The 24,361-nt window shown below is 51.4% G+C and overlaps 1 protein-coding gene across 9 annotated transcripts in view; it reads left to right on the top strand.

The window, feature by feature from the left end:
- Nucleotides 1-24,361, top strand: part of Nfatc2 (nuclear factor of activated T-cells 2) — a 132,137-nt gene that overhangs the window by 4,711 nt on the left and 103,065 nt on the right. For 3 of the 9 annotated variants that reach the window (XM_087652411.1, NM_001107805.2, XM_087652416.1), the window contains 1 exon segment: nucleotides 9,613-9,930. In XM_087652411.1, the coding sequence (XP_087508537.1) occupies nucleotides 9,801-9,930 (130 nt within the window). In that variant the 5' untranslated portion in view covers nucleotides 9,613-9,800. 9 annotated transcript variants of the gene reach the window in all.

The following is a 24,361-nucleotide window of genomic DNA, read 5'->3' as shown; positions in this document are numbered from 1 at the left end:
ACTCGGGCTCCTTAGCTTTTGAATGGTCCCATCTTCACCTGTTCACATCTGCAAAGAACTCTTCTTGATGAGTCCTGACCCCTAGGCATCTGAAGTGAAGACTTGCGCATTTGTTTTTGGTGAGAGAGCAGAGAAAGTTATTGCCAGTAGTAGGTTCTTCATTCAGCCAGGACACCTCCTCTTCCCCAGGGATGTGGGCTTTTGTTCAGCCCTGAATGGTGCATGCTCTGCCTACAAATATGCAGAGAAGGACATGCCCAGCAGGAGGAACAGTGCCCACAAAGGCTACCCCCCGGGGAGGCTGTGTGCCAGGGTCATCTGTGGCCAGGCTGAAGCCCAGCAAAAGGGCAGAGGGGAAGACAATGGAAGCTAAAATCACAGATGTGCGTGTGCCGGGACAGGTCCTGAAGGACCTAGTGAGGGGTCTGAAGTTCACCATCAGAGCCACAGGGAAAAATTCAGCGGCAGGGTGTGTGGCTTCCTTAATCTCAAAGGCCAGCACGGGCTGAAAGGAGAGGCCGGGAGCCGGGTCAGAGTGGTTGCTGGGGAAGCCATTGATAAGTTCAGGCAGGGGGCAGAAGCCAATGTGGATGGAGGAGAGAGATGGTGAGGAGGAGTGCTTCCCTGCCTATGAGCTGGTTGCTCCATGGCTCTCCAACTGTGGACTCCAAGACACTGTGGGCTTCCGTATGGATGCTTTCTGTTTTGGCTACCAAGGTCCCGAACATCTGTGTGAGCCCCAGCTTCCTGATGTGGGAAGTGGTATGATGGTTATCATAAGACCCAGGGTGTTCCTGGGTCTAATCGAGCCCCTGTCTGAAGCCCTCAGACTAGGTCTGTCTGCTGGGCGCTTGTGCTTGCTGTCATTTTTGCATTATTTGTGTGTGTGTGAGTGTGTGTGTGTATGTATGTGTGTGTGTGGTATATGTGTGGTGTGTATGGTGTGAGTATGTGTGGTATATATGGTGTGAGTGTGTATGTGTGTGTGTATGCGTGTGTGTGTGTGTGTGTGTGTGTGTGTGTGTGATGTGGCAGAGAGACGAACAGATGGGGTGCAGAAGGCTGAGATGTTTGTATTTCCAGGTCACACAGGGACTGCAGAGAATCTGAAAAAGGCCCACAGCCATGAGAGGACTTCACATGGCAAATAGGCAGTACAGAGGTGAAGTCTGTTGGCTGCATAGGGGGACACAACTCGTAGAGGGCTTAGCTAGCTTTCGAGAGAAAGCTGTTCTCAGGATTGATCACCCAGTCACCAGGGACACAAGGACACACCTCTAATTCCAGCATTCTGGAGGTGGAGGCAAGAAGACCAGGAGTTCAAGGCTATCCTTGACTACATAGCAAGTTCAAGGCCAGCCTGGGCTACATAAAACCCTGTCTCAAAAAAAAAAAAGAATAAAATAAAATAAAGTACATTGAAAATTCAGGTGGGGAGCAGAGAGGATGGAGAGGATGCTCACAGTGTGCCTTGTTTTGGGGGGAAACAGTGGTGCCCCGAGATTGACGTCCCTGGCTCAGCACCTGCCCCATCACCCCCTGACTTCACAGATTGTTGGATGTGGTGGCACGAGCCTGTGATCCCTGTACGGGGGAGCTGAGGCAGGAGGATTGTGAGTTCCAGGTTAGTCTGGAGCCACAAAACAAGACCCTGTCTCACAAATCCAGTGACTGGGATGCAGCTCAGTGGTACAGGCCTGGTGTGTGTGAGGCCTGGGCTGAAGCCCTAACACCGAGGAAAGGAAAACCACTTGGCTCCAGTGACTAGGAGATAGTTCCTGAGAGTGGAATTGCCTGATTGTGGAGCAAGTCGTTCCCAGGGCCAGACACAGAGCACAGCGAGAAACCCAGTCACCACGATGAGCCACAGTTAATGTGGCATTTTAAAAGCGAAAACAAATGCCCAAATCCTGCAATAATCTGCCCAAATGACAATGACTTCGAGGAGAGGCAGCGCGGTTAATCTTTGTATTCCCATTTCCCAGAGTCCAGTTCGTCTCCAAACGGACCTCTCACTCCTCTCTGACTCCCAGGAGTTTGTCATGCAGGCCTTTGTTTCGTATATATCTCGGTTTCGATAAACAAGGCATAAAACATAGTTTAAGGGTGGTGAGACAGCTCTCCAGGTTAAGAGTGCTTGCTGCCAAGCCTCAGGGCCCGAGTTTGACTCCTGGAACCTGCATGGTAGATGGAAAGAGCTGACTCTGCAGAACTGTCCTCTGACCTCCACATGGGCACCACGGTGTGTGTGCACACACTAAGTACTAGTAAAAGAAAATAGTTGAAGTACTAGGGGTTTGTCATCTCTCGCATTTTGATTTGTTGAGGGTGGCAGTCTAGGAATGTATCTTTAGATGAAACGCATTATGTAGACCCGGCTGGCATCAAACTTGGAATCCTCCTGCCTAGCTTCTGGAGTGCTGGGATTATGGGCGTGCATCGTTCTGCCTGGTGATTCTGATCCCTTTCCTCCACCTGTGAGCCAAATGTCAGTAAGTCAGGCTATTAGCAGGTAGAGCAGTGTGAATCCCAGCGTGCGCTGAAGCTGAGGAGTGATTGCTTTGGGGATCCAGAGGAGAGGGCTCCTACTTTTCTGATTGGATTTACGGTGCTTAGCTTCTGCCCTGTGCAGTCAGTGGTCACGGAGGCCATCGGCAGGATGTGAAGTTTGTGGCCAGGATTTATGACTTATTCCTTAGACGCTGCAGTCAGGACCAGACAGCGCACAGACGGAAACCTCACAGCGTCCTGCTCCAAGGTTAGTGGGAGTTTAACAGCTGCGCATTGAGCCATGTTCAAGGTCCTCCCAAGTGTGGGATGCTGGTGGCTGTGTCTGTCACACTCCAGAAGGATGAGGCTGACTGCTCTTCCGGTTGGCAGTGAGGGAAACTGAGGCACAGGAAAGGCCAGCATTCTATACTCTGGGAAGAGATGTAATGGGACCCAGGGCTTTGAGTCAGGTGGGTCTTCTTTAGCCTTCGGTACTGGCCCTGGTGAGACATTTGTGTTTGTATCTGTGGGAGCCACTGGCCTTCTGGAAGGTCAGTTTGGAAACGTGTGTGTGTGTGTGTGTGTGTGTGCGTGTGTGCATTTGTGTATGTGTGTGTATATGTGTGTATGTGTGTGTGCGTGTGTGCATTTGTGTATGTGTGTATATGTTTGTATGTGTTTGTATGCGTGTGTGTGTGTGTGTGTGTGTGTGTGTGTGTGTGTATCCCTGGCTCCTTACTTATTGTATTTTATTGTTATTTTTATCGGTTACTTTTCTCAGGGACCCTCTGATGAGCCTAGCAGGCTATTTCCCTGTCCATGGGACAGGTTCTCCCTTCTTTTATAAACACTACATGCAGTGTGTCTCTGGAGCTATCAGATCATATGAAATGTTTGTAGAAACCGTAACAGGTCACACACCTATGCTTGGGGCATGGCACAAACTTGCAAAGTGACATTTATTGTCACAGCCTCCAGTCTACCAGTCCTGTGCCATCACACCAGCCAAACAGGGAGTGGCCTTTCTCATAGTTTGTCCCTCATCTGTCCCCCAGGGGGAAGCATTGGGTCCTTTATCTCTTGGGGACACAGAAGACCTGAGGACATAGGCAAAGACCCTGGAAGCCAGTGAATCAAGGCTCTCAGTGGCTTGGGAGATAAATCAGTCCACAGAATGCTTGCCCCCTGGCATTGAGATCAACTCCCAAACCCATATTAGAAAAAAAGAAAAGATATTCTGGGCATAGTGCTGTGTGCTTGCTTGCAATCCCAGCAGTAGGGAGGCATGGGTAGGCAGATCCCTAGCACTCAGTGGTCCACCAGCCCAGCATTACTTGGTAAGCTCCGGGCCAGTGAGAGACAGACCCTGTCTCAAAACAAACCAAAAAGGAGGACCGTGTCAGAGGAAATAGTTGAGGCTGTCCACCGGCCCCCACACGCAAGCACACAGGCGAACATCCCCACACCTAAACCTTGAGTTCCATATAAGCAGTGAAAAATTTGAACATAATGATCTCCCCCTGCAATATGAAGGACCTATGTTAAAGAAGGATTAACTGTGGAAGGTTCAAACTTACCTGGTCATCTTATGTTTCTGTTCACTACAGTTGGCTACCTGATATACTCAAATGAAGATGTTCCGTTGCCCCTGCCCTCCGAGTTTAAGAATGGGAACAAAGGGATAAAATAAATGCTCACACAAATGTTCTGCAGGGTCAGGGCTAGGTGAGGCAGGGAGCTCGAGAAGGGACAGAGAGTACCTAGGGTGTCATTCCTTCTGGGGACAGGCAGAGAGAGTCTCTCTGGGGAGGTGATGTCTCAGCTAAGACATAGCCAAAGAGAGGCAGCATCAGAGGGGACTTCTGGGTCATCCTGGGCATTTTCCAGATCAAATTCACTGGCAGAAATTGCAGGAGAGGGAGAGGGTGGCTAGGCATGACACTGAAGACAGCTGGGGTAGCTGATGTAGAACTTGGCTTTTCTACTGCATTCTAAGCGCGACAGGAAGCCACTGGAGGGTTGCCGCATGCACGCATGCATGTATATATAAACATTTAAAGTATTTTAATTACATGTGTGTGTCTGTGCACAGGTTTGTGGGTACCTGCCAGAAGAGGCCATTAGGTCCCTGGAGCTGGAGTTACAGACGGTTGTAAGCTGTACAAGATGGGTGCTGGGAACCAAGCTCAGGTGCTTGGCGAGAGCAGCGAGCACTCTTAACTGTCGAGCCATACCCCCCCCTCCAGCCCCAACTATGTGTGTTTAAGATTTATTTTTATGTGTATGAGTGTTTTGCCTGAACGTATGTATGTGCCCCGTGTGCATGCAGTGTGCAGAGTGGCCACAAGAGGGCACTAGATCCTCTGGAACTGAAACCAGAGGCGGTTGGGAGCAGCCACTTAGGTGCTGAAAACCTAACTCAGGTCCTTGACAACAGCAACAGGGCTCCTACTCACAGAGCCCTCCCTGCAGGGCCCAGACGTATATTTTAGAAGGACCTTTCCTGTTGCTTTATGCTCAGGCACACATAGAAGCAGATCCAGACAGGAAGCTGCTGTGCTGATGCCGGAGGGAGGAGAGGGGGCCTAGGGTGATGAGCAGGAAGAAGAATCATGGAGTGGCCGAGAGGTGGTGAGGTTTGGGATACATATGAGAAAGAGCCGCCCTCAGTTTTTTTTTTTTTTGTTTTGTTTTGTTTTTTTTGTTTTTGTTTTGTTTTGTTTTGTTTTTTTTTGTTGTTGTTTTTTTTTTCGGAGCTGGGGACCGAACCCAGGGCCTTGCGCTTGCTAGGCAAGTGCTTTACCGCTGAGCTAAATCCCCAACCCCACCGCCCTCAGTTTTTTGAGTTTGGACATGGGATGAGGAGAGAAAGCAGGACCACTCTGAGTTTTGGTGGACGAGTGGGAGATCATTACAGGGGGATCTGTAAAGCAACACAGCACCAGGTATTGGTTTCTGAGACCTTCATTTTGAGATCTCTCGTAGATATCAAGGTGGGCCACCTGAGCCTGCGTATCCTGGAGAGACCAGAGGCAGAGCTGGGCACAGTGGATTGCTCTATGGCTGTCACCCGGCCCTGCAGTCTTCTTTCTGTTCCCCCAATGTTTCATACTCTCCTGCCTCGGGGCCTTTGCGTATACTTAATAATCTGTGGCTCACTTCTATTCAACCCAGTGGTCCCAGTTTTAGGGACCTGAAAGCTTCTCCAAGTTCCCTTACACCCAAGTTCCCTCCTATGATGGTGGCCATACCTTCTTTCCTTCTGCCATATTGTCGGTTTGTAATGGGAGCCAGTATTGGCAGGATCGAGCTGGATTCCTGCATCCTGGCTCAGTCAGCACCAAGTTTGCCGCTAGCTTCAAACCCAGTGACTTCCTTGGCTTCCCACTGTGCTTTTGCTGGGGAGGCTGGGGACATGAAAAAGCTCTTGACAGGGATATCAGCTGCAGAGCAAGAGCAGAGCCAGGGACGCTCCGTCAAGGCCTCTGTCCCACCCCACCTGCTGCCTCCCCACCCGTAAAGGCCGTGTCTTCTGCCCTGAGTCGAAGAGCTTGGTTATTTATTCTGGAATTAAAAGTATGCATTTCCCCTGCCCAAGGCTCTAGCCTTCCAGGTAGGCCTGAGGAAAGAAAGCCTCCTTGCCCCATAGCCCCAACAAGAACATTGCTCTGGGTCAGGGCCTGGCCTGAGCCCTCCCCGTAATGACTCTGCTTTGGTGTAGAGGTCTGAGGAGGTACCTGCTTTTCTGGAGGACAACCCAGTTAGCGTCCCACATGGCGAGTGTGGTCTGGCTGTTCCCGTTGCTGGCACATGGGGAGCACTCTGCCAGTGGAGAAGCCATCTTCCCTTCATTAGCTTGGCTTGCTCTTGGGCACAGTGAGATCAGATTGGAGGGCAGTCCTAGCGGTTGGGCGTGCAGCCTCATAGAGGTTTAGTTTAGGTTTGGCTTGAGAGAGGAGGATAGTTAAAGGGAAACTCATACATACAGAGTCATGACATCTATTCATCCCTCTCTCCCTCCACCCATCCAGCTGGCCATCCATTTACCTATCCATATACCAATCCACCTATCCACTCATCCATCCATCAGTCCCTCCATCCATCCAACCATCCAACCATCCATCCCCCACCCCCTACCCATCCACCCACCCACCCATCCACCCACCCACCCATCCACCCACCCACCCATCCACCCATCCACCCATCCACCCACCCATCCACCCATCCACCCATCTACCCATCCACCCATCCACCCATCCACTCACCTACCCATCCACCCATCCACCCATCCACCCATCCACTCACCTACCCATCCACCCATCCACCCATCCACTCACCTACCCATCCACCCATCCACCCATCCACCCATCCACCCATCCACCCATCCACCCATCCACCCACCCACCTATCCACCCACCCACCCATCCACCCACCCACCCATCCACCCATCCACCCATCCACCCATCCACCCATCCACCCATCCACCCATCCACCCACCCATCCACCCATGCACCCATCTACCCATCCACTCATCCACCCATCCACTCATCCACCCATCCATCCACCCACCCCCCCATCCACCCCCATCTGCCCCCACCCCCACACCCCCACCCATCCAGCTATCCAACCATTCACCCACTCAGCCACCCATCTATCTATCTATCTATCTATCTATCTATCTATCTATCTATCTATCAACTTATCTAAACAACCACCCATCTATTCATTCACCCACCCATCCATCTGTCCATCTGTTCATCCAATCATGACTCTACTCAACTATCTCTCCCAGCTTCATTCATGTATATACCCACCATATATAAAGCTATGTAAAAGGTGGCCATGGACCCCACCTTTGTAGATCTCATAGGTCTTTGGAGACAAAATTCTCTGATTGGCCAGGTCTGGGTCTTTCTTTCTCCTCCTTGACAGGTACGATGGGACAATTGTGTTGCACTTCTACCAAGATTATCTTAAGAGTGGCTCCCTGGGGGCTGGGGTGTAGTGGAGTGGAGGAATATTTGCCTCACATTCATGGGGCCCTGGGTTCAGTTGAGCAGCCTAGGGGAGCAGTTAACAGCATAAAGGAAGACAGGTCCTGGGCAGGCACAGGCAATCGATGCCAACTTGACCAGAAGCATTTAGTCATAGTGGGGTAGAGCAGCCGTTCTCAACCCACGGGTCATGATCCCTTTGAGTATGTCGAGAGACCCTTTTCGCAGGGGCGACCTAAGGTGCTTGCTTCTGTTATGACTCATAACAGCGGCAACATTTCAGTATGCAGTAGTAACCAAAATAAATTCACGGTTGGGAGGTCACCGTAGCATGAGGAACTGTATTAAAGTGTTGGCTACAGCGTTAGGGAGGTTGAGGACCAGCGGCAGGAACGAGGGTTAGCAAAGGATGGGTGGGGGTGGCTGAGGACTGGAGAGCTCCCTCATCCCTGCTACAGTGGTTCTCTTGTGTTTCCTTGGCCAAATTTCAGAGTCTGACCACGGGCCCCTGTCGTAAGGACCTGGGAAGAAGATACATTTCCTTCTAGAGATCAAGGTCTTGGCTGGAGACCCCACCCCTAAGACACTTGGATGGCCCCACCACAACGCCCCTTTATGCCCTGACAACTAGAAGGTGCTCTGTAAGCCTGGAACTTGGAACTGTGCAGAGCTAAGCCCCTGCAGTGGTGGCTTCTCATCTGTAAGCGTGAAAGCGTCTGTTTGCTTGCTTGCTTTTGTAAGTGCATTTGCTGAAAGCCCTGAGCCCAGATTTAACTGGTGCCTGGTGAAGCTTCGGAAACCGGATGTTTTAACCGGTCTCCACTGGATTGTGGTGTGTTGAGGAGTTAGGGAAGATGCTCGCAGCTGTGCCTCTGCATGTGTGTCCTGTGACAAGGGCAGCGGGGATAGCCTGCATCTCAGCACCTGCGGCAGTTACTCAGAAACAGTTCTGAAAAGAATGGTGAGAGTTGTTTGGTTTTGGTGGCAAGGGTTTCTCTCCCTCTGTAGCCCAGGCTGACCTCAAACTTGAAGCAATCCTATTGTCTCAGGTGCTGGGATTCTCAGCATGCCTAACCACACCCAGCTTGAGGCAGACATCCACCCGTGGAGAAGGGGTTCCCCCTGAAGAATGCTTGCCCTCTGCCCTCCTTTCTTATGGTCCGCCATGCAGGAGTGTAGTCATTCTCATCAAGTCTGCGTTGAGACCAGGACTCGAGGGCCCCACCCAACCAGACTTCTGATCTTCGGTTTCCTTAAGTCTTTTACCTCCTCTCTTGAGGTTACAGTTGCAGCCGGGGCCTGGCCTTTAAACGCTGTTCTGGTGACTGTAGTCAGGCAGGGGTATCGGGTATCGGGGACCACTGCTCAGCAAGGCTTTGCTACCTTGTTTCTTGCTCTGGAGAGGTTGTAAGCTGGAAGGCTTGTTGGAGGATGACCCTGGCTTCTTCAGCAGTCATCCCAAACCTCTGCCCTGAGGGCTTGGTCAAAATTCCATATTCCTGGGTTCGAATCCAGCCTTATGAAACCAAGAGCCACGGGGAGGAGCCTGGTAATCTACATCTTACATCAGCCGGATGTACAGGTTACCTGTCAGCCCTGCCTCCCACACACCAGACCACTTCCTGTTCTCACTACCAGGACAGGGTCCCCAGATCGTCATCAATCAAACTCTTCGTGTGTCACTTCCCCCTGGCGCCAAAGCCTTTGCAGCCTTTGCTGAGTCTTCTGGTTGTCAAAAGGGATGATGGTCTTTATCCCTAATCTAACAGGGTCACAGTGGCTCCTCTATGCTGGGTGGCACACGGTGGTAGGTGGCTCAGGCCTGGTCAATTGAGGTCGGAGCCTGCAAATCAGAGCCAGACATTTTGGCGTGAGCCGTAACTGTGGGCATGCCCAAGAAGACAGGGTGCCTCTCCCCAGCAAAGGAAAGGAATCAGGAAAGGCTCAGCGAGTGGTCCTAAGGTAGAGCTTGCGGGTAGCAGCTTCTGGCGGGACCCTGGGTCAGACAGTAGCAGGTGAAACAGAAGTTGCCTGGGCCTGTCGCTCAAGCCAGACCGGGCTGTGCCCCTCCCCGTCCGGGCGGCGCCCCGCCCCACCAGCCACCGCCGTCCCCGCCCCCGCCCCCTCCGGGCTGCAACAGGTGCTTTGAGCAGGAAGCTCGCTCCGCCACCCGCTCCCCGGACGCATCCAGGACCCAGTGTGCCGTGAGCCATCCTCGGCCCCGGCTTGCTCCACAGACACGGTGACCCCTGCTCTGCGCCAGCCTCCTCCGGGCACCGCAACCCTACACGGCCCGCAGCCGGAACGCCCCGAGCCATGGACGCCCCGGAGCCGCAGTCCGACCCCGACGGCGGGGACGGCCCCGGCCACGAGCCCGGGGGCAGTTCCCAAGACGAGCTGGACTTTTCCATCCTCTTCGATTATGACTATCTGAACCCTATCGAAGGTCGGTGGAGGTTCCCCAAGCCTGGTCCTAGAGCCCTGGCGGGGACAGGGCCTAGGCACCCGATGCAGGGCTTCCTCCTGGAGGCTGCAGCAGGGGTTGCCCCTGCCCTGGTGACGGAGGGAGCTGAAGTGGCCGCATCATCCTGAGGGAGAGCTTTCCAGTTCCTCCTGAGGGTCGCTGTCAGTTTAGCAAAGAATGGCTAGCTCCCCAGGATAGCCCAGAGGCAGTAGAAGAGATGTTTTTGCTTTCTGAGAGTGGAGTCGGTAGAGGGGCGTGTGCCCAAGGATGTCAGAGAGGCTGCAGTTGAGCCTGACAATCTTACTCCTGAGGCTGTGAGACAGTGACTCTGTGGCATCCTGGGAGCCGGTTGTTGGGGACTTTGTGTTGAAACTAAGGAAGAGGCTGTGTCTCATGCTTAAGGGTGGTTTGCCTTTGGTGCCAGGAGACCGGCCCATTTCCTCTCCGAGGTTACCAGTCACCGCAGGTGGACCAGGTTATTAAGTGATCTTTCACCAGACCCCCTCACCCATGTTCTACTGGATGAGGCACCTGGGAGAGGAGGCCCGGCTATTTCTGGGCCTTCATTTGTCCCCTGTTGCTGGGGACTGGGCAACGCCCCTGTCACTCTAGTATTTAACAGCATCTGTCAGAAGCAGCAGGCTTTATGACCAGCTTCACATTTTCTGGTTAGAAAACTTGTTGTCTGGGAGCAGACAAGAAAACCTAACCAGGCTTCCTGATGTTGACAGCCCAGCCCTTGCTTATGGCAGGCTCAGGGGGAAGCCTCTGGCAGCTTCCAGATGCCTCAGTGGCTGCAGGCTTGTTGGCATCTGGTGCCTGGTACCTATGTAGGAAGGGCTGTGGTGCTGGCTGGGGAGTTGCGGAGTCCTGGTGGCATTAACCCTTTCTCCCAGCAGGGTCCTCATGGACAACCTTTGGGGAGGGACTTCCTTTTGGTGTTCTGGCTAGAGGTGCTAGTAGTCGTGGAAGAGTCAGTGTTCATGTTTTAGAGTTCCATTCTAGGGACAGGCTTCCCTTGAAAAGACACAGTTAGGAATCTGTGAGCGGTTCACACACACCAGTAGGCTCTGTGTTCATTAAGACTAAAGTCATATCTGGCAGGGAATTCACACTCCCTTCTCAGTTTCACAGTCTCTCTCTCTCTCTCTCTCTCTCTCTCTCTCTCTCTCTCTCTCTCTCTCTCTCTCTCTCTCTGGGTGAGGGTGGAGGGTGAGGATTTCCGGGGAAATAGTTTCCAAGCCAAATCTGGTGGGAGGTGCTTTTTTATAGTTTTTCTTGGCAAGCAGAGCTCAGTGGCCAGCAGCAGATGGGTAGGTAGCTTAATGACCACGGGAAAGCCTGGTAGCCCGTGTTGTTGTTGTTTTAATAATATACTTTATTGGGGGGGGGTTCCCGTTTCCCACTTATAAACACTGTGATGGCAACACAGAATTTCCATATATCCAGCACCCCTTCCCCCTTGCCACGGGCATGGTACGTCAGCATGGTGTATCTATTTGGTACTGATACTTTGTCACTGAGGGAAGTCCACGTGTGTTTAACAGCCTTGAAGCACTGTGTAAGAAATAGGTGCTATCGATACATTGTACACAGCCTCTTGAATTTATTTCTATGACAGGGTATCCTGTAGCTCAGGCTGGCCTGAAACTAGACAGCTTCCTGCCACAGTATCCTCAGTGCTGAGGTCACAGGCCTGGGGCACCCTGTTTTTTTTTTTTTTTTTTTTTTTTTTTTTTGGTTCTTTTTTTCGGAGCTGGGGACTGAACCCAAGGCCTTGCGCTTCCTAGGCAAGCGCTCTACCACTGAGCTAAATCCCCAACCCCAGGGCACCCTGTTTTATTTTTATGTTTTTATGATGTTCTCCTCATGGTTAGATTAGGGCTAGAGATGTTTGGGAGATCACAGCAGTGTGGGGCCATTCTCTCCTCCTCATACTGTCAGCCTGATTCATTGCTGTCGACCTGACCTTCCCCTCAGGGGAAGTGAATTTCTTCTCTCCGGAGACTCCTTTCCAAATTGTGTTCTTAGGAAAGTCACCAGGTGAGACCCTTGCTCGGGTGCGGCCAATGACGCTCTGGGAATCTGTTGGGAAAGTGTGGGTGGTGGTAAGCAGCACAAAGGAACTTCAGAGCCCTAGGAGGCAGATGGGAATTACTTCAGCTGTGGGATCCCTCTGGAGGTCACCCCCTCTTTATTTCTTCATGGTAGGACTCCCCAAGAGCTGAGCAGACCTTTATCTTGGTTCTAGGCCTTGGTCTAGGATGATAGCATCCTGATGGTGAACCTTAAGTTCGCTGGCCATGAGTCTGGCAGAATCCACAGCAGGAAAAGGGTCCATAGTGACACAGATGCTGTATGAAAACTTGTAAAGGCATGGAGAGAAGTTTGGGGAGGCCTGATCAGCAGCAATTCCTATACCTCTCATGCCCACAGGCAGGTTCTGCATTTGACTCCCAGTTTGCAGAGGAGAACTTAAAGGCATACACTTTTTCACTGAGAAAGAGAGAGAGAGAGAGAGAGAGAGAGAGAGAGAGAGAGAGAGAGAGAGCCTATTTAGTAGCCTTAAAGTGGAGTAAGTTTCTGGAAAGGGCAGAGCTGGCAGAGCTGAAGTCAGAGCCTAGGCTCTGAACTACCATGGGAGGCCTCTTGCTCCTCCACTGGATGGGAGCCACTTGGTCCATGGGGCTATGGCAAGCGAGGAACAGAAGACAGGGGTAATGGGCTAGGGCAAGTCATTTGACATCCTGGGACCCTGACTTGCTTATTTGTAAGCGGTTGAAGTGATAGTTCTGCCGGATAGTGTAACCACTGAACTCAACCCCAGTGGGTTTTGTCTCTAGCATTTCTTTTTTTTTTCTTTTTCTTTTCTTTTTTTCAGAGCTGGTTCTTTTTTTTGAACCCAGGGCCTTGCGCTTGCTAGGCAAGCGCTCTACCACTGAGCTAAAAACCCAACCCCGTCTCTAGCATTTCTTAAACCCTTGCTTTTGTGGTCAGCATAAGCCATTCCCCAGGCAGTCACCCAGCCGACCTCCTACTCACCTACCATGTTAGCTCCTGAGGGTACCAGGGAGAAAAGAGCAAGCTCTGCCCACGCTGTCACCGTCCCTTCTCAGGCCTCTCTTGACTTGTCTTCTCTGAGTGCGCCGGCTGGTACCTCCAGTAGATGGCATGAAAATGGAGATGGTAGCCATCTTTGCCTTTTTTTGGATAATATTTTATTTTTAGCCGTGTGCTTGTGTATGTAACTGTGTGTGGGTACGGGCACCATGAGCATGGTCAGAAGAGGGCATTGGAACCTCTGGAACTAGAAGGTTCCGTTGGTTGAGAGTCACCCAGTGTAGATGCTGGGCACTGAACTCTGGTCCTCTGTAAGAACAACCTTGCTTTTGACCTTGGCAGGAGGCCCTTGAATGCTGGTGTAGGATCTAGATGGTATGTTATACACTGAAGGTGTCCGTTCCTGTTTCCTGGGAGTTTTACTAGGAACAGAACTTGGTTGGCAGAAAAGTGTCTTTTGAGTGTCTATGATTAAAATATAATCGTATTCTTAGACCTGTTGCGCATTGGTTGATACAATAAGAGGTCATCTGAGCATAAGTATATAAGTATATACTGTAAGGAAACTCATCATTCCCAGTATAAACCCTACTTGGCCACTGTGTACATTTTCTTGTGGCGGTAATACAGGTTTGATCGTACCCTAAGGCCCTTTCCAGCAATATTCCTGAGTGATGCTTATCTGTGATGTTCTCATGTGTGCAGTGGCCTTAGGTTTCTATGCTGAGGAACCCATGGGGGTCAATTCTCTCCTTCCATCACGTGGGTGCCGGGCACTGAACTCAGGCGGTCAGGTTTGGTGGCAAGCCCCTTGACCCGCAGAGCCACCCCACCAGCTCTATTTATTCTGTCTCTACAGGAGTCAGTGTGGGTAATTGTATCTAAGAAATGACCCCGTTTCCACATTCATTTGCCTGGAGATGTTTCAAGAGCAACTCTCACTTCCCTGCTAGTGGGTGAGATGTCCAAGTTTATCCTGAGTAGAAAGGAGAGTTAGGGCACTAGGGTCCTGGTGGCTGCTGATCCAATCCAGCAGGGGACATGTGCTGGTGGCTCCTTTCCTTAAAGTTCTTTTAGGCACGCTTGGGGTTCAGTGGACTCTTCCTCCTTCCAACTTGGAATTCTCTGGTCACCTCCAGAAGTATCATACCATCTGGATGCTGTGTTGGGGACAGATGTGTGGCAGTACTCACTACCGGTTTGCCTCAGTGGGTCTCTCTGAGGTCAAATTCCCTCTGAGCATTGCTCCATGCTTTTCAGAGTCTGTTTCTGTGGTCTTTACACTGCTGGGTTACGCTGTTCAAAAAGCTGATGAAAATCACAGAGACCACACGTGTTTCTCTCTCTCTCTCTCTCTCTCTCTCTCTCTCTCTCTCTCTCTCTCTCTCTCTCTCACACACACACACACACACACACACACACACGCATATACTGGCTCCACAAACACACGTATGTCACATGCACAAACCATCCACCTGTGGCCCCCAGGGCAGGACCTCTCCCAACTCCCACTGCCTTGGGCTTTTCCCACTATTTCTTGAGGGGGTCGTGGACCAGTCCCTGGTGTCACCTGCACTTCAGCTTGAGAATACCTGCTCTCAACCCCTTGGCAGGCACAATGAAAACCGCATCCTTCCAGCAAACACGTGGCATGCTGGTTTGGTGCCAGGCCCAGTGGGCGTGGAGATGAATGGGACCTGTTGCCTGCTTTTGCCTGGTTACCCTGGAACCAGCATGGGACACAGCCCGGTAAACAAATGGGGACAAGTGAGGTGCTGTGATAAAGTAAGTGGCTTTTTTTGGTGCTACTAAAAATAGGCCTGTATACTAAGTAAGCTGGCTTGCTGGATACGCGTGACAGTCAGAGATGCTGGCCTTTGTGTTGAGTTAAGGACAGGCCTTAATGAACCTGCTTTGGACGAACGTGGTCTTTAGGTGCCCCAAGAGAGGTGAGAAGATCCCTGACCAGAGAGGAAGTAGGGCTGGAGTTGTCCTGTGCGCCCCCCCCCCCCCCCCCCGGTCATTCTAAATTAAAAAGCTCACTGTCCCTTATTGCTAAGTTCCCATGGGGAACAGAGGCACACAGACCCTTAAAGCAGCAGCATTGGCTTCAGAGCTCTCTAGCCCAGAAGGCGATGAGCTAAGGGCAAGAAGAGCAGTCTCCTGTGTCTGGAGCAGTGGGTCCTTGGGATCGGAGGCTCTGTGTGCATTCAGCCTGACAGCACACAGCCAAGTGTCCCCAGAGCATCCCATAGCTGCAGCCTCCAATAGGTATCCAATAGGCCCATGAGTGACGGTTCCTGTTTGTGACCTGGTGGGATGAGAGGGTATACAGGCCTGAACTCTCGAGCCTGAACTCACCAGCAAAATAGGATTGGAAAAAGTACAGGATGTAAGGGGGATTCAATGCCTCTCCTCTTCCTACTTTTCATCGCTTCTTTCTCTCTCCTTTTCTTCTACCTCCCCCCCTACCCCCCCTTTCTCCTCCGCACTCCTCCCTCCCCTCCCCCTCTCCCATTTCCCCCTCCCTTCCTCTTCTCCCTCCCCTTCCTTTTCCCCTCTCCTTCTCCCCCTCCTCCCTCTTACCTTCCCCTCCCCCTCCACTCTCTCCCCCTCTTCCTCTCTCATCTCATATAGTCAGCCCAGCTTGACCTCAAACTTTCTCTGTAGCCAAGGATGACTTTGAACTCCTGATGCTTCTATTTTCCCCTCCCAAGTGCTGGGACGACAGGCCACTACACCCAGTTTATGAAGCACTAGGGATGGAAGCCCCAGGATTTGTGCAAGCCATGCCAGCACTCTGTGGAGAGCAGCCACACCTCCCAGCCTCTGTTCTTGCTTCTTTCTCTGTCACGTGTGCTTCTTGGGGGGCACCCGAGCCCTTCTTCCCTCTGACCGTGCAAGTCAGAACACCATCTATAAACCCCAAAAGCCCTGGCTTGACTCGTTGTCTATCTGGGACTCTCGACTGAGCAGAAATGCCAGGCCTGCAGCGAACGGATCAGTGCTGCCCGGTCGGATGATGCAAAGATGCTATAAGGTCTCCTGGGCTGCTGGAGGCCACATGACTTTGGTTCTTGGCTCGTGTTTCTTATCTGTGCTGTGGCTGGTGAGGACAATGGCCCCATTAGGGCCCAAGTGAGGGGTCGGTGAGGTGTGGAATTCCTGCCCCAGCGACCTGAGATTTGTAACTATGGATGGTGATGGCTGGGCCCTGAGAAATTGGGCTGTCCTAAGCGTGCTGACTCCTGAGGGAAAAGAGCCCCTTCCTTAGGCTGTGATGTGCCTTTAACCAGAAGAGCAGGTGAGCCACGAGGGGGGTAGTGTCTTTCGGCTGTCATGACCACAGGGTGCCTGAGCAAGTCAGCAAACACAGGGGCCTGTTTGGTTCTGACTCAAAGACCCCTGCTGGCTCTGCTCAGCCCAGGACCCCTGTGGGCTGCAAATGCTTCTGTGGTTGCTCCCCATTCTGTGTCTGGGAAGTTCTGGAGGCTGCTCTTTGTTCCCAGGTGTTGAGCCAGGAAGGAACAGCCTTGAGAAGTCAGCTCCATGATGGGTGCCCTGTGGCTTCCCCCAAGGGACTTCCTCCCTCCCTAGTACAGGCTCCCAGAGAAGCACGGGGAGTGTGACCAGCTCACTTCCCTAGCTGCTGCACCCTTTGAGTTGGAGTTTTGCTAACAGTCTCCAAACAGAGTGAGGGCATCCGGCTTGCCTGGAGACTGCGCTGTGCTGGGATGGTTCAGGCTGTGTGGTACTCCACTTGAAGTAGAGGGGAACTGCCTTTGACTTTCCCTCTGCCCTTTTGTTACTAAATTTCCCCCAAAATGCAAAAGTAAGGGGCCATGGTAGAAGGGGCCTTCTTATCCATGTCACCCATCCCATGGCTTCTCCCTCAGCGACTTTAACTATAATTCATAGTGTTGTACAGTTAATAGATCAGAGGGTGTTAAAGATACGGACATCTGCAGAGCATTGGTGGTGCATGCCTTTAATCTCAGCCCTCGGGAGGCAGAGGCAAGTGGATCTCTGTGAGTTCGAGGCCAGCTTGGTCTATAGAGTAAGTTCTAGGACAGCCAGGGCTGCACAGAGAAACTCTGTCTTGAAAAACCAAAACCAAAACTGAAACCTCCCAGCCAAACAAAAAAAAAAACCCAAAGATACTTGAGAAAAATCAATATGGCTGCTCTTGGGGAATTGGACTCTGGGGCCCCCAGTGTCCAAACTCTTGAATAGAGAGTACAGAGTCCACTCCCCCTGGCGTTAGTAATGATTTAAAAACAAATGTCTTCAGAGCCAGGGAGATAGATGGTGCAGTGGGGAAAGGCCGGCTCTGAGCTAACCTGACAACCTGAGCTCCATCCCCAGGACCCACGTGACAAAAGGAAAGAAGTGACGGCCCCATGTTATCCTCTGACCGACACGCGCATATCAGAGCTCACACTGGTAATACATGGAAATTTAAAAACTAAAAAAGGTATGAGCACAACAGCTCAGTTCATAAAAGTGCGTGCTGCCAAGAGGGACAACCTGAACTGATCCCAGAAATCTACAAGGTAGAAGGAGAAAACTGATTCCTGCACGTTGGCCTTTGACCTGCCATGTGTGGTCTGTCAGACACACACACACACACACACACACACACACACACACACACACACACGCACGCACGCGCACACGTATAATAATAACGAAAACCTTTCATTTTAAAGGAGGTGCTTTCAAATGAGCAAAAATGATGTTTCCAGTGCTCAGCAGGGTTTTTCTGTTTGTTTATTTTGAAACATGGCCCTACCTAGCTGGCCCCAAACTTGTTGAGGATTACCTTGAACTTCTGATCCTCTTGCCTTGATCTCCCAAGTATTGGGGTTATGGGAATGCCCCTCTAGAACCAGTGTTCTTGTTTGCTTTTCTGTTGCTGTGATAAAACACTGACCAAAACCAACCCGGGGGAAGAATGGACTTGCGTGTCCGGAACATAGTTCGTTACTGAGGGAAAACAGGGCAGAGCTCCAGCACGAGTCGGAGGCAGGAGTGGAAATAGGCCACAGAGGACAGAAACCTCACTCTGGCTTGCTCAGCTACCTTCCCTATACAGCCCGGGGCCCGCAGGCCTAGAGGTGGCCCCGCCCACATAATTAGCAATCAAGAAAATGCCCAGAAGAAGATGTGTTCACAGACCAAGCTGATGCAGGCAGCTTTTCCAGAGGTTTCTCTTCCCAGGTGTGTCAAATTCACAGCTAAGATCATCCACCACACACAGCTTATGAAAAGCTGCTGGTGGAGCCTGGGGCCTCTGCATGGTAGGCCACGCGGCAGAAACTGAGCCACACCCCCAACCCGCGGATGATGCCTCCCTGATATTTCTGATGCACAGCTGGTTGGATCTGTGGATGGGAAAGGCAAGGACACAAGCAGCCAGTGAAAGTCATTGCTAAACCTGAAGTAGTTTGGGTCAGCTATCCAGTGTTCGCCTCACTGCTTGTCTCCCAGGGGTTTTTGATGTTAATTTTTTTTAAAGATTTATTTATTTCTTTTATGTGTATGAGTACACTATATCCATCTTCAGACACACCAGAAAAGGGCATCAGATCCCATTACAGATGGTTGTGAGCCACCATGTGGTTGCTGGGAATTGAACTCAGGACCTCTGGAAGAGCAGTCGGTGCTCTTAACCACTGAGCCATCTCTCCAGCCCCTTGATGTTAATTTTTAAATTAAATTTAATTTTATCTTTTGGCACCCAGCCCTAAAGATCCTTGCGTTGTGAGTGATTGACTCAAACATTGTTCCCTTTATCTTTTGAAAATCCCAAGCAGCCAATTTTCTTACTATTTATCTGTTGAAGAACTAAGGTCATGCCTCAGGGCATCCTCTATGCCGTGGATATTACTAGATGGACCATCCAGTGAAGTTTTTATTTTTACCTTGGCATGTGGTGTGTGTGTGTGTGTGTGTGTGTGTGTGTGTGTGTGTGTGTGTGTGCTCATGAGTGCCTTTGCATATGCGTGTTTGGGTGTCTTTCCTTAGCACCTGTCTGACTTGTTTTGTTTGAGGCAGGGTCTCTCGCTGACCGGAAACACACCAGTTTAGCTAGACTGGCTGGCTGCTCAGCACGAGGCTCTGCCTGGCTTCACTTCTCCATTGCTAGGATTATGAGGGGGCTCCGTCACCATGCCTGGCTTTTTTTATGTGGGTGCTAGGCTCAACTCTGCAAGCATTTTACCAACTGAGCCGTCTCCACATCCCTTGGCGTTTACTTCCAAAGCCCTGCGCCCTGGACCTTTAATGTGTTTTCTCGCTCCCTTTTAGCAGGCTGATCTGGAGGCAGAGTTGGGGTAGGGGGAGTTCCTTTTCCTGAGCGGGCACTGGGGCCCAGTCTGCCTTCTAATCTAAGGCTTTGGAAAAGGGCCTGTTTTAGTTAATAAAGTACATTTCTCCTAGCAAGCCCTTCCCTGTGAATTTTAATTGAGCTATGCCTGAGCAAGCTTTCAGAAGGCAAGAAAGTGGCCTGCGACTCCTGGGATTAGTCAAGGCCTTATCAAAACAGACCTGTTGCCGTATGCCTGCAGAAGGGGGCTGCTCACTGAGGGAAACCTTTAAGCCTGAATGGTTTGCAGCGATCATCTTAAAGGCTGAGGGAAGGGGGGTGTTTGCCTGCCTAATCCTCAGAAGGTGGGCTGCAGGTTTGAAATCCACAGTGGGTGATGTCACCTCTGCCGGGTAGATTGGGAGGAATGTCTTAATGACCAGGTGTGTGTGTGTGTGTGTGGGGGGCACTGATTAAGTGTACCCACCTTTGGGAACATGGCACTCCTGTTATATGGGGTTGGGGGTGAAGAGGAGTATAACTAAGACATGGCCTGTCATTAAGGTAGGTCGGAGTCCCTGGTTGAGGGTTTCCTGGCCCCATCCATGGTCACCAAGGGGAAAGTTTGCTTGCAGGACAGGCTTCTGAGGGAGTGAGAATGAGTGGAGGGGCTCCGTCTGGGAGGAGGCTAGGCTAGGCAGAGGCTGCAGAGAAGGCACTGACTGTCTAACTTCATCCCTTCCCGCGGGTGGCCTGGGTAGGCTGTGTCGCGGCCGGTCCTGTTTCTGTAGGAGAATGATCTGAAATCTATTTCTGGTGAATACTTCTGACCGAATCTTCCCTACTCCTTTTGCTGAGGAAGCTTTCCTGTCAGATCTTCAGATCTCAGGCTTGTTCTCCAGGAACCTTCGTCTTTAAAAGTGGAGTGAGGGTGGCTGATGAAAGGAAACGAAGGGCTATTCACAGGAAGCAGCACCCCTCCCCCCATTTCTGAGAAAGAAACGTACGAAGCACCGTATAGGAGAATCCAGGATTGACATTGAGCTCATCCCTGCCCGGGTGACCCTGTTTTATGTGAAATTCAAGGCCAGCCAGGCCCAGTCTAGGACAAGAGAGTTCAGATGGTGTAGTTATTTGCTGGGCACCGGGGAAGGAGTCCCCAGGGCAGCAATACTATCTTGGGCATGTACGCATGTGTATGCGCATGCGCATGTGCGTGCGCATAAAGCTTGAGGTAGCTATTCGTCATAACTATGTGACGCCACATCAGTGATGTCTTTGTGTGTGTGTGCGCACGTGCGCGTGTGTATGCGTGTGTGTGTATGTGTGTGTGTGTGTGTGTGTGTGTGTGTGTGTGTGTGTGTGTGTGTGTGTGTGTGTGTGTGTGAGACCTTGGGAGAGTCCCTGTACCTGAACTTCAAGTTTCTCTATTTCTTTTTTTTTCTTTTTTCTTATTCTTTTCTTTTCTTTTCTTTTTTTTTTTTTTTTTACCGAACCAGGGCCTTGCGCTTGCTAGGCGAGTGCTCTACCACTGAGCTAAATCCCCAACGAAGTTTCTCTATTTCTATCAGAGGGGTGTTGTTAATATCAGCCTGCCGGCTTGTTATAAACTTCTGAAAGAAACACATGCAGGCTGGTGGCTTAGTGAACACCAGCTATTAGACAGCAAGCAGGTGACTTGGATCCTGGAAGGCAGGAGGACCCCAAAATACCTCAACTGCTAAAAGGCCCCTGGTGCCCTCTGCTGAAAGGAGACCTTGAGGCTTACAGGCTGCACTTGCCCCTCGGCCTCTGATGCAGCCCAATGCGCTGTGTTTTTGTGAGCATCCTACCAGCTGCTGCTTTGCTAGACTCCTTGCTCTGGTTCTGTCCCCTGCCCTCTCAAGTAGGTGCCTGACTTGGTGGCAGACTTGGAGGCATTGCCGAAGCTGCCTCTGTCTGGTGAAGGCAGACAGCTGTCTTCCCTGGGACAAGGTCAGCAAAGATGAGAGAGTGCCAGGCGGCCTCTGCCAGCACCTCTATGCTGGCGAGACAAGAGGGTAAACGTCCCCTCGCCTTCTCTGGTGTTCTTGGACCCGCTGGTCTGGGTGGAATTTCTCAACTCTCAGGGCCCTGTCTGTGTGTGTCACCTCTGAATAAAGGGTGTGACAACCTGGATCCTCTCCTTCGCACACATGACTCATTTATGGGGAATCCAGTCATCACTGTCCTCTGTGTGCAGTGAGGGAGGGGGACAGGGGACTGAAAGCTTAGAGGAAATTTGTTGAGAGCCCCCCCCCTTCATTACTTAAAGGTCATTGGTGACTCTTGAAAGTGCTTCTCCCTGTAGACTCTGAAGGCAGGCAAATGGGAAATCCGCTGCCTTCCTGGCCTGCTACGGGGCTCCTGCAGTCACATATGCAGGAGTCTAGGGGGTGGCCTGAAGTCCTGAGACAGAGAACCTACTCCTTCTCATTGCTGCCAATGTGTTGGCTGGCATGGCATCTTGTGCGCGACCATGATGCCCCAGAGCTAGACCTCAGATGTGAGCTCATGAAGGGTGAAGGGTTGGAATAGTTGGGACAGGGACCCCCCCCAACCCAGATTTGTAACTCCTCCCACTGTGGGGCTGTGTCCCCTCCCCACAAGGCACTTCCTACAGGCCTAGTAAACTTCCTATTTTTATCATTATATCCCACTTCCTAAAAATTCTGCCTGCCTGTGCTTTTAGATACTTGAAAGCTTGTGTCCAGGCTGTTCCTCTCTCCATCTCCTCCCTGTCTCTGTCTGTCTGTCTGTCTGTCTGTCTCTCACACCCTCTCTCTCTCTCTCTCTGTGTGTGTGTGTGTGTGTGTGTGTGTGTGTGTGTGTGTGTGTTTTCTTTTGGAACAGAATCTCAGGCTGGCCTGGAGCTCACTATGTAACCCATGCTGGCCTCAAACTCCAGGAAATCCTCCTGCCTCAACTTCACAAATACAGGGACTCCAGTGTGTGTGTGCCTGCTCTTCAGTGGCATCTTGGCCTTGAGCATGGGTCCATTCTTGAGCATGAGTACCCATCTGGCAGGAGGCACAGGAAGAAAAGCTGGCAGAGACCACTGAGTGGCTAGAGTGTGATTTTAACTCTTCCCCTAGCCAAAGAAAAAAGAACATTCTAGAAGAAAAGTGTTGGGCTCTTATGTTGTCAGGCCAACAATGGTCCCCAGAGCAGGTTCAGTCCTGGGGGCCCCTCCTTTCTTTGGGTTATAGTTAAGGTATCACCATTCCAAAAATAGCCTCTTTCACGAGAAATAGGGGTTCAGTAGTGGTTGTGGGGGTGTGTGGAGGGGCCAGGTTACATCAGATCACCTTGGCTCTGCAGCTTCAAAGCTCTGTGACTCTGGGCAGATTACTCACCCTCTCTGACCCTCATTTTCCCCGTTTGTAAAACTGGGAAAACGATATTACCTGTTTCATAGCGTTCTTGTGAGAAAAGCCAACGGACCTGTGTTGGTTGTGTGTGGTGGTCTTTGGTATAAAGCAAATGGCACAGGTGTGTTGACTCCTAACACTTCTGTTATGACAGGCGGCTTACTGAGTCACTAACAGTTCAGTGCAAGTTAGTGGCTTCGCTCCCCGGCAGCTGGGGGGAAGGGAGTGAGGAGCACAAGTCACAGGAGGGAGCGTGTGCTGGAGGCTTTCTCTAGCTGCTTCACACGCTTCCAGAGGTCTGCACAGTCTGGGGTGCCAAGAGAATTCTTCAAGTGCTGACCAGTCTATTTTATTTCTGAAAAATTCCTTCCTCTTTTACAGAACGCTTTTGAAGAAGTTGGGGCTAGCGTGTGCCTCACTGTCAAACCAAACGGAGAAACCGTAGCAGGGGAGGTCAGAATTGTTAAAAAGATTTACCCAGTGTCTGTTATATGTATTTGGGGCTTTGTGTACAGTAGCTGAGCTGCCCTGGTGCCTAACCTGTGGTGTTACTCATGAGGACGCAGAGTGTACGCAGGTCACACAAGGAGGGGGAGGGGTGTCCTGACTTCTTTGAACACAGTGAACAGCCTTTTCCTAGTGGTAGCCTGGCCTGGCCTCTGGGTACCTTGTAGGTAAGCAGCCAGTCTTTTCCTGCAGTTTCAGAAAAATTGGCAGAGGACTCCCCAAGAATTCTCAGGGTCCAGATGTTGAGTGAGCCCCAGGACCCCATGGCAAAAAGCATGGTATTTGTGAGCGACCCTTGGGTGTCAGTCATAGAACCAAATGGCCAGTTGAAGCTCTGGGGGAGTCAGAGGGACCAGGCGTGAGCAAGGGGTGCAGAGCAGCTACGGAGGGGGCAGGGCAGCCAAGGATGCTTCCTCAGGTTCCAGGGTGTGGTTCATAGGCAATGCTTCAGGCAGACTGAGTCTCTTCAGAGGGCAGGAAGTACAGTTGAAGCTTCGAAGCTCAGAGCCGCAAGCCTCAGCCTCAGTGGATCCTGAAAAATAGGAGGGCATTTGGGTGGCCAGCTGTTGGAGTGGATAACTCAGCCGTATGCACACCAGCCCCTGCTGCAGAGTATCTTTGGGTTGGAGTGGGCCAGAATCTCCAGCCCACAGTGGGCATGCCCCATTGGTTCCCAGGAAGGTCTCGGGGTAGGTGGAGCCAGCTCTAATGCTTCCATTTTCTTGTCTGTGGAGGGCGAGCAGGCTGTCCCTGCTGCTCATGTAGAAGTGAGGGTTAAAAGCCATGGATTGTGTCATGTGCTGACTCCAGTGTGGGTCCATTCCTAGTATTTTAGCTAGCTACCTGATCCCTGCACTCACCTTCTTGGGGTAGAGGGACAAATCAGTGACCATGTCAGTGGACCTCACCATAGGACTCTTTAGGAGTTGAGCTTAGAAGCTACTGTAGTCTAGTCTGGTTAGTCAGGCAGACAGTGGCCCAGAAAAAGGAGGTATGGGAGGGGATTCTGGGCAAGGGGAACAGCAACTGTGAAGTGTGTGTGTGTGTGTGTGTGCGCGCGCGCGCGTGCATGTGCACAATCGCACATGCGCATGCATGTGCATGCATGTGCACATATGTGCAAACATGTATGTGTAAGTGTGTGCAAGTG

The sequence above is a fragment of the Rattus norvegicus genome, chromosome 3, assembly GCF_021556685.1.
Source record: "Rattus norvegicus strain SHRSP/BbbUtx chromosome 3, alternate assembly SHRSP_T2T, whole genome shotgun sequence".
Lineage (NCBI taxonomy): Eukaryota > Metazoa > Chordata > Mammalia > Rodentia > Muridae > Rattus > Rattus norvegicus.
Note: the sequence above shows the minus strand (reverse complement) of the source record. Positions and strands in the feature narration are given on the sequence as shown.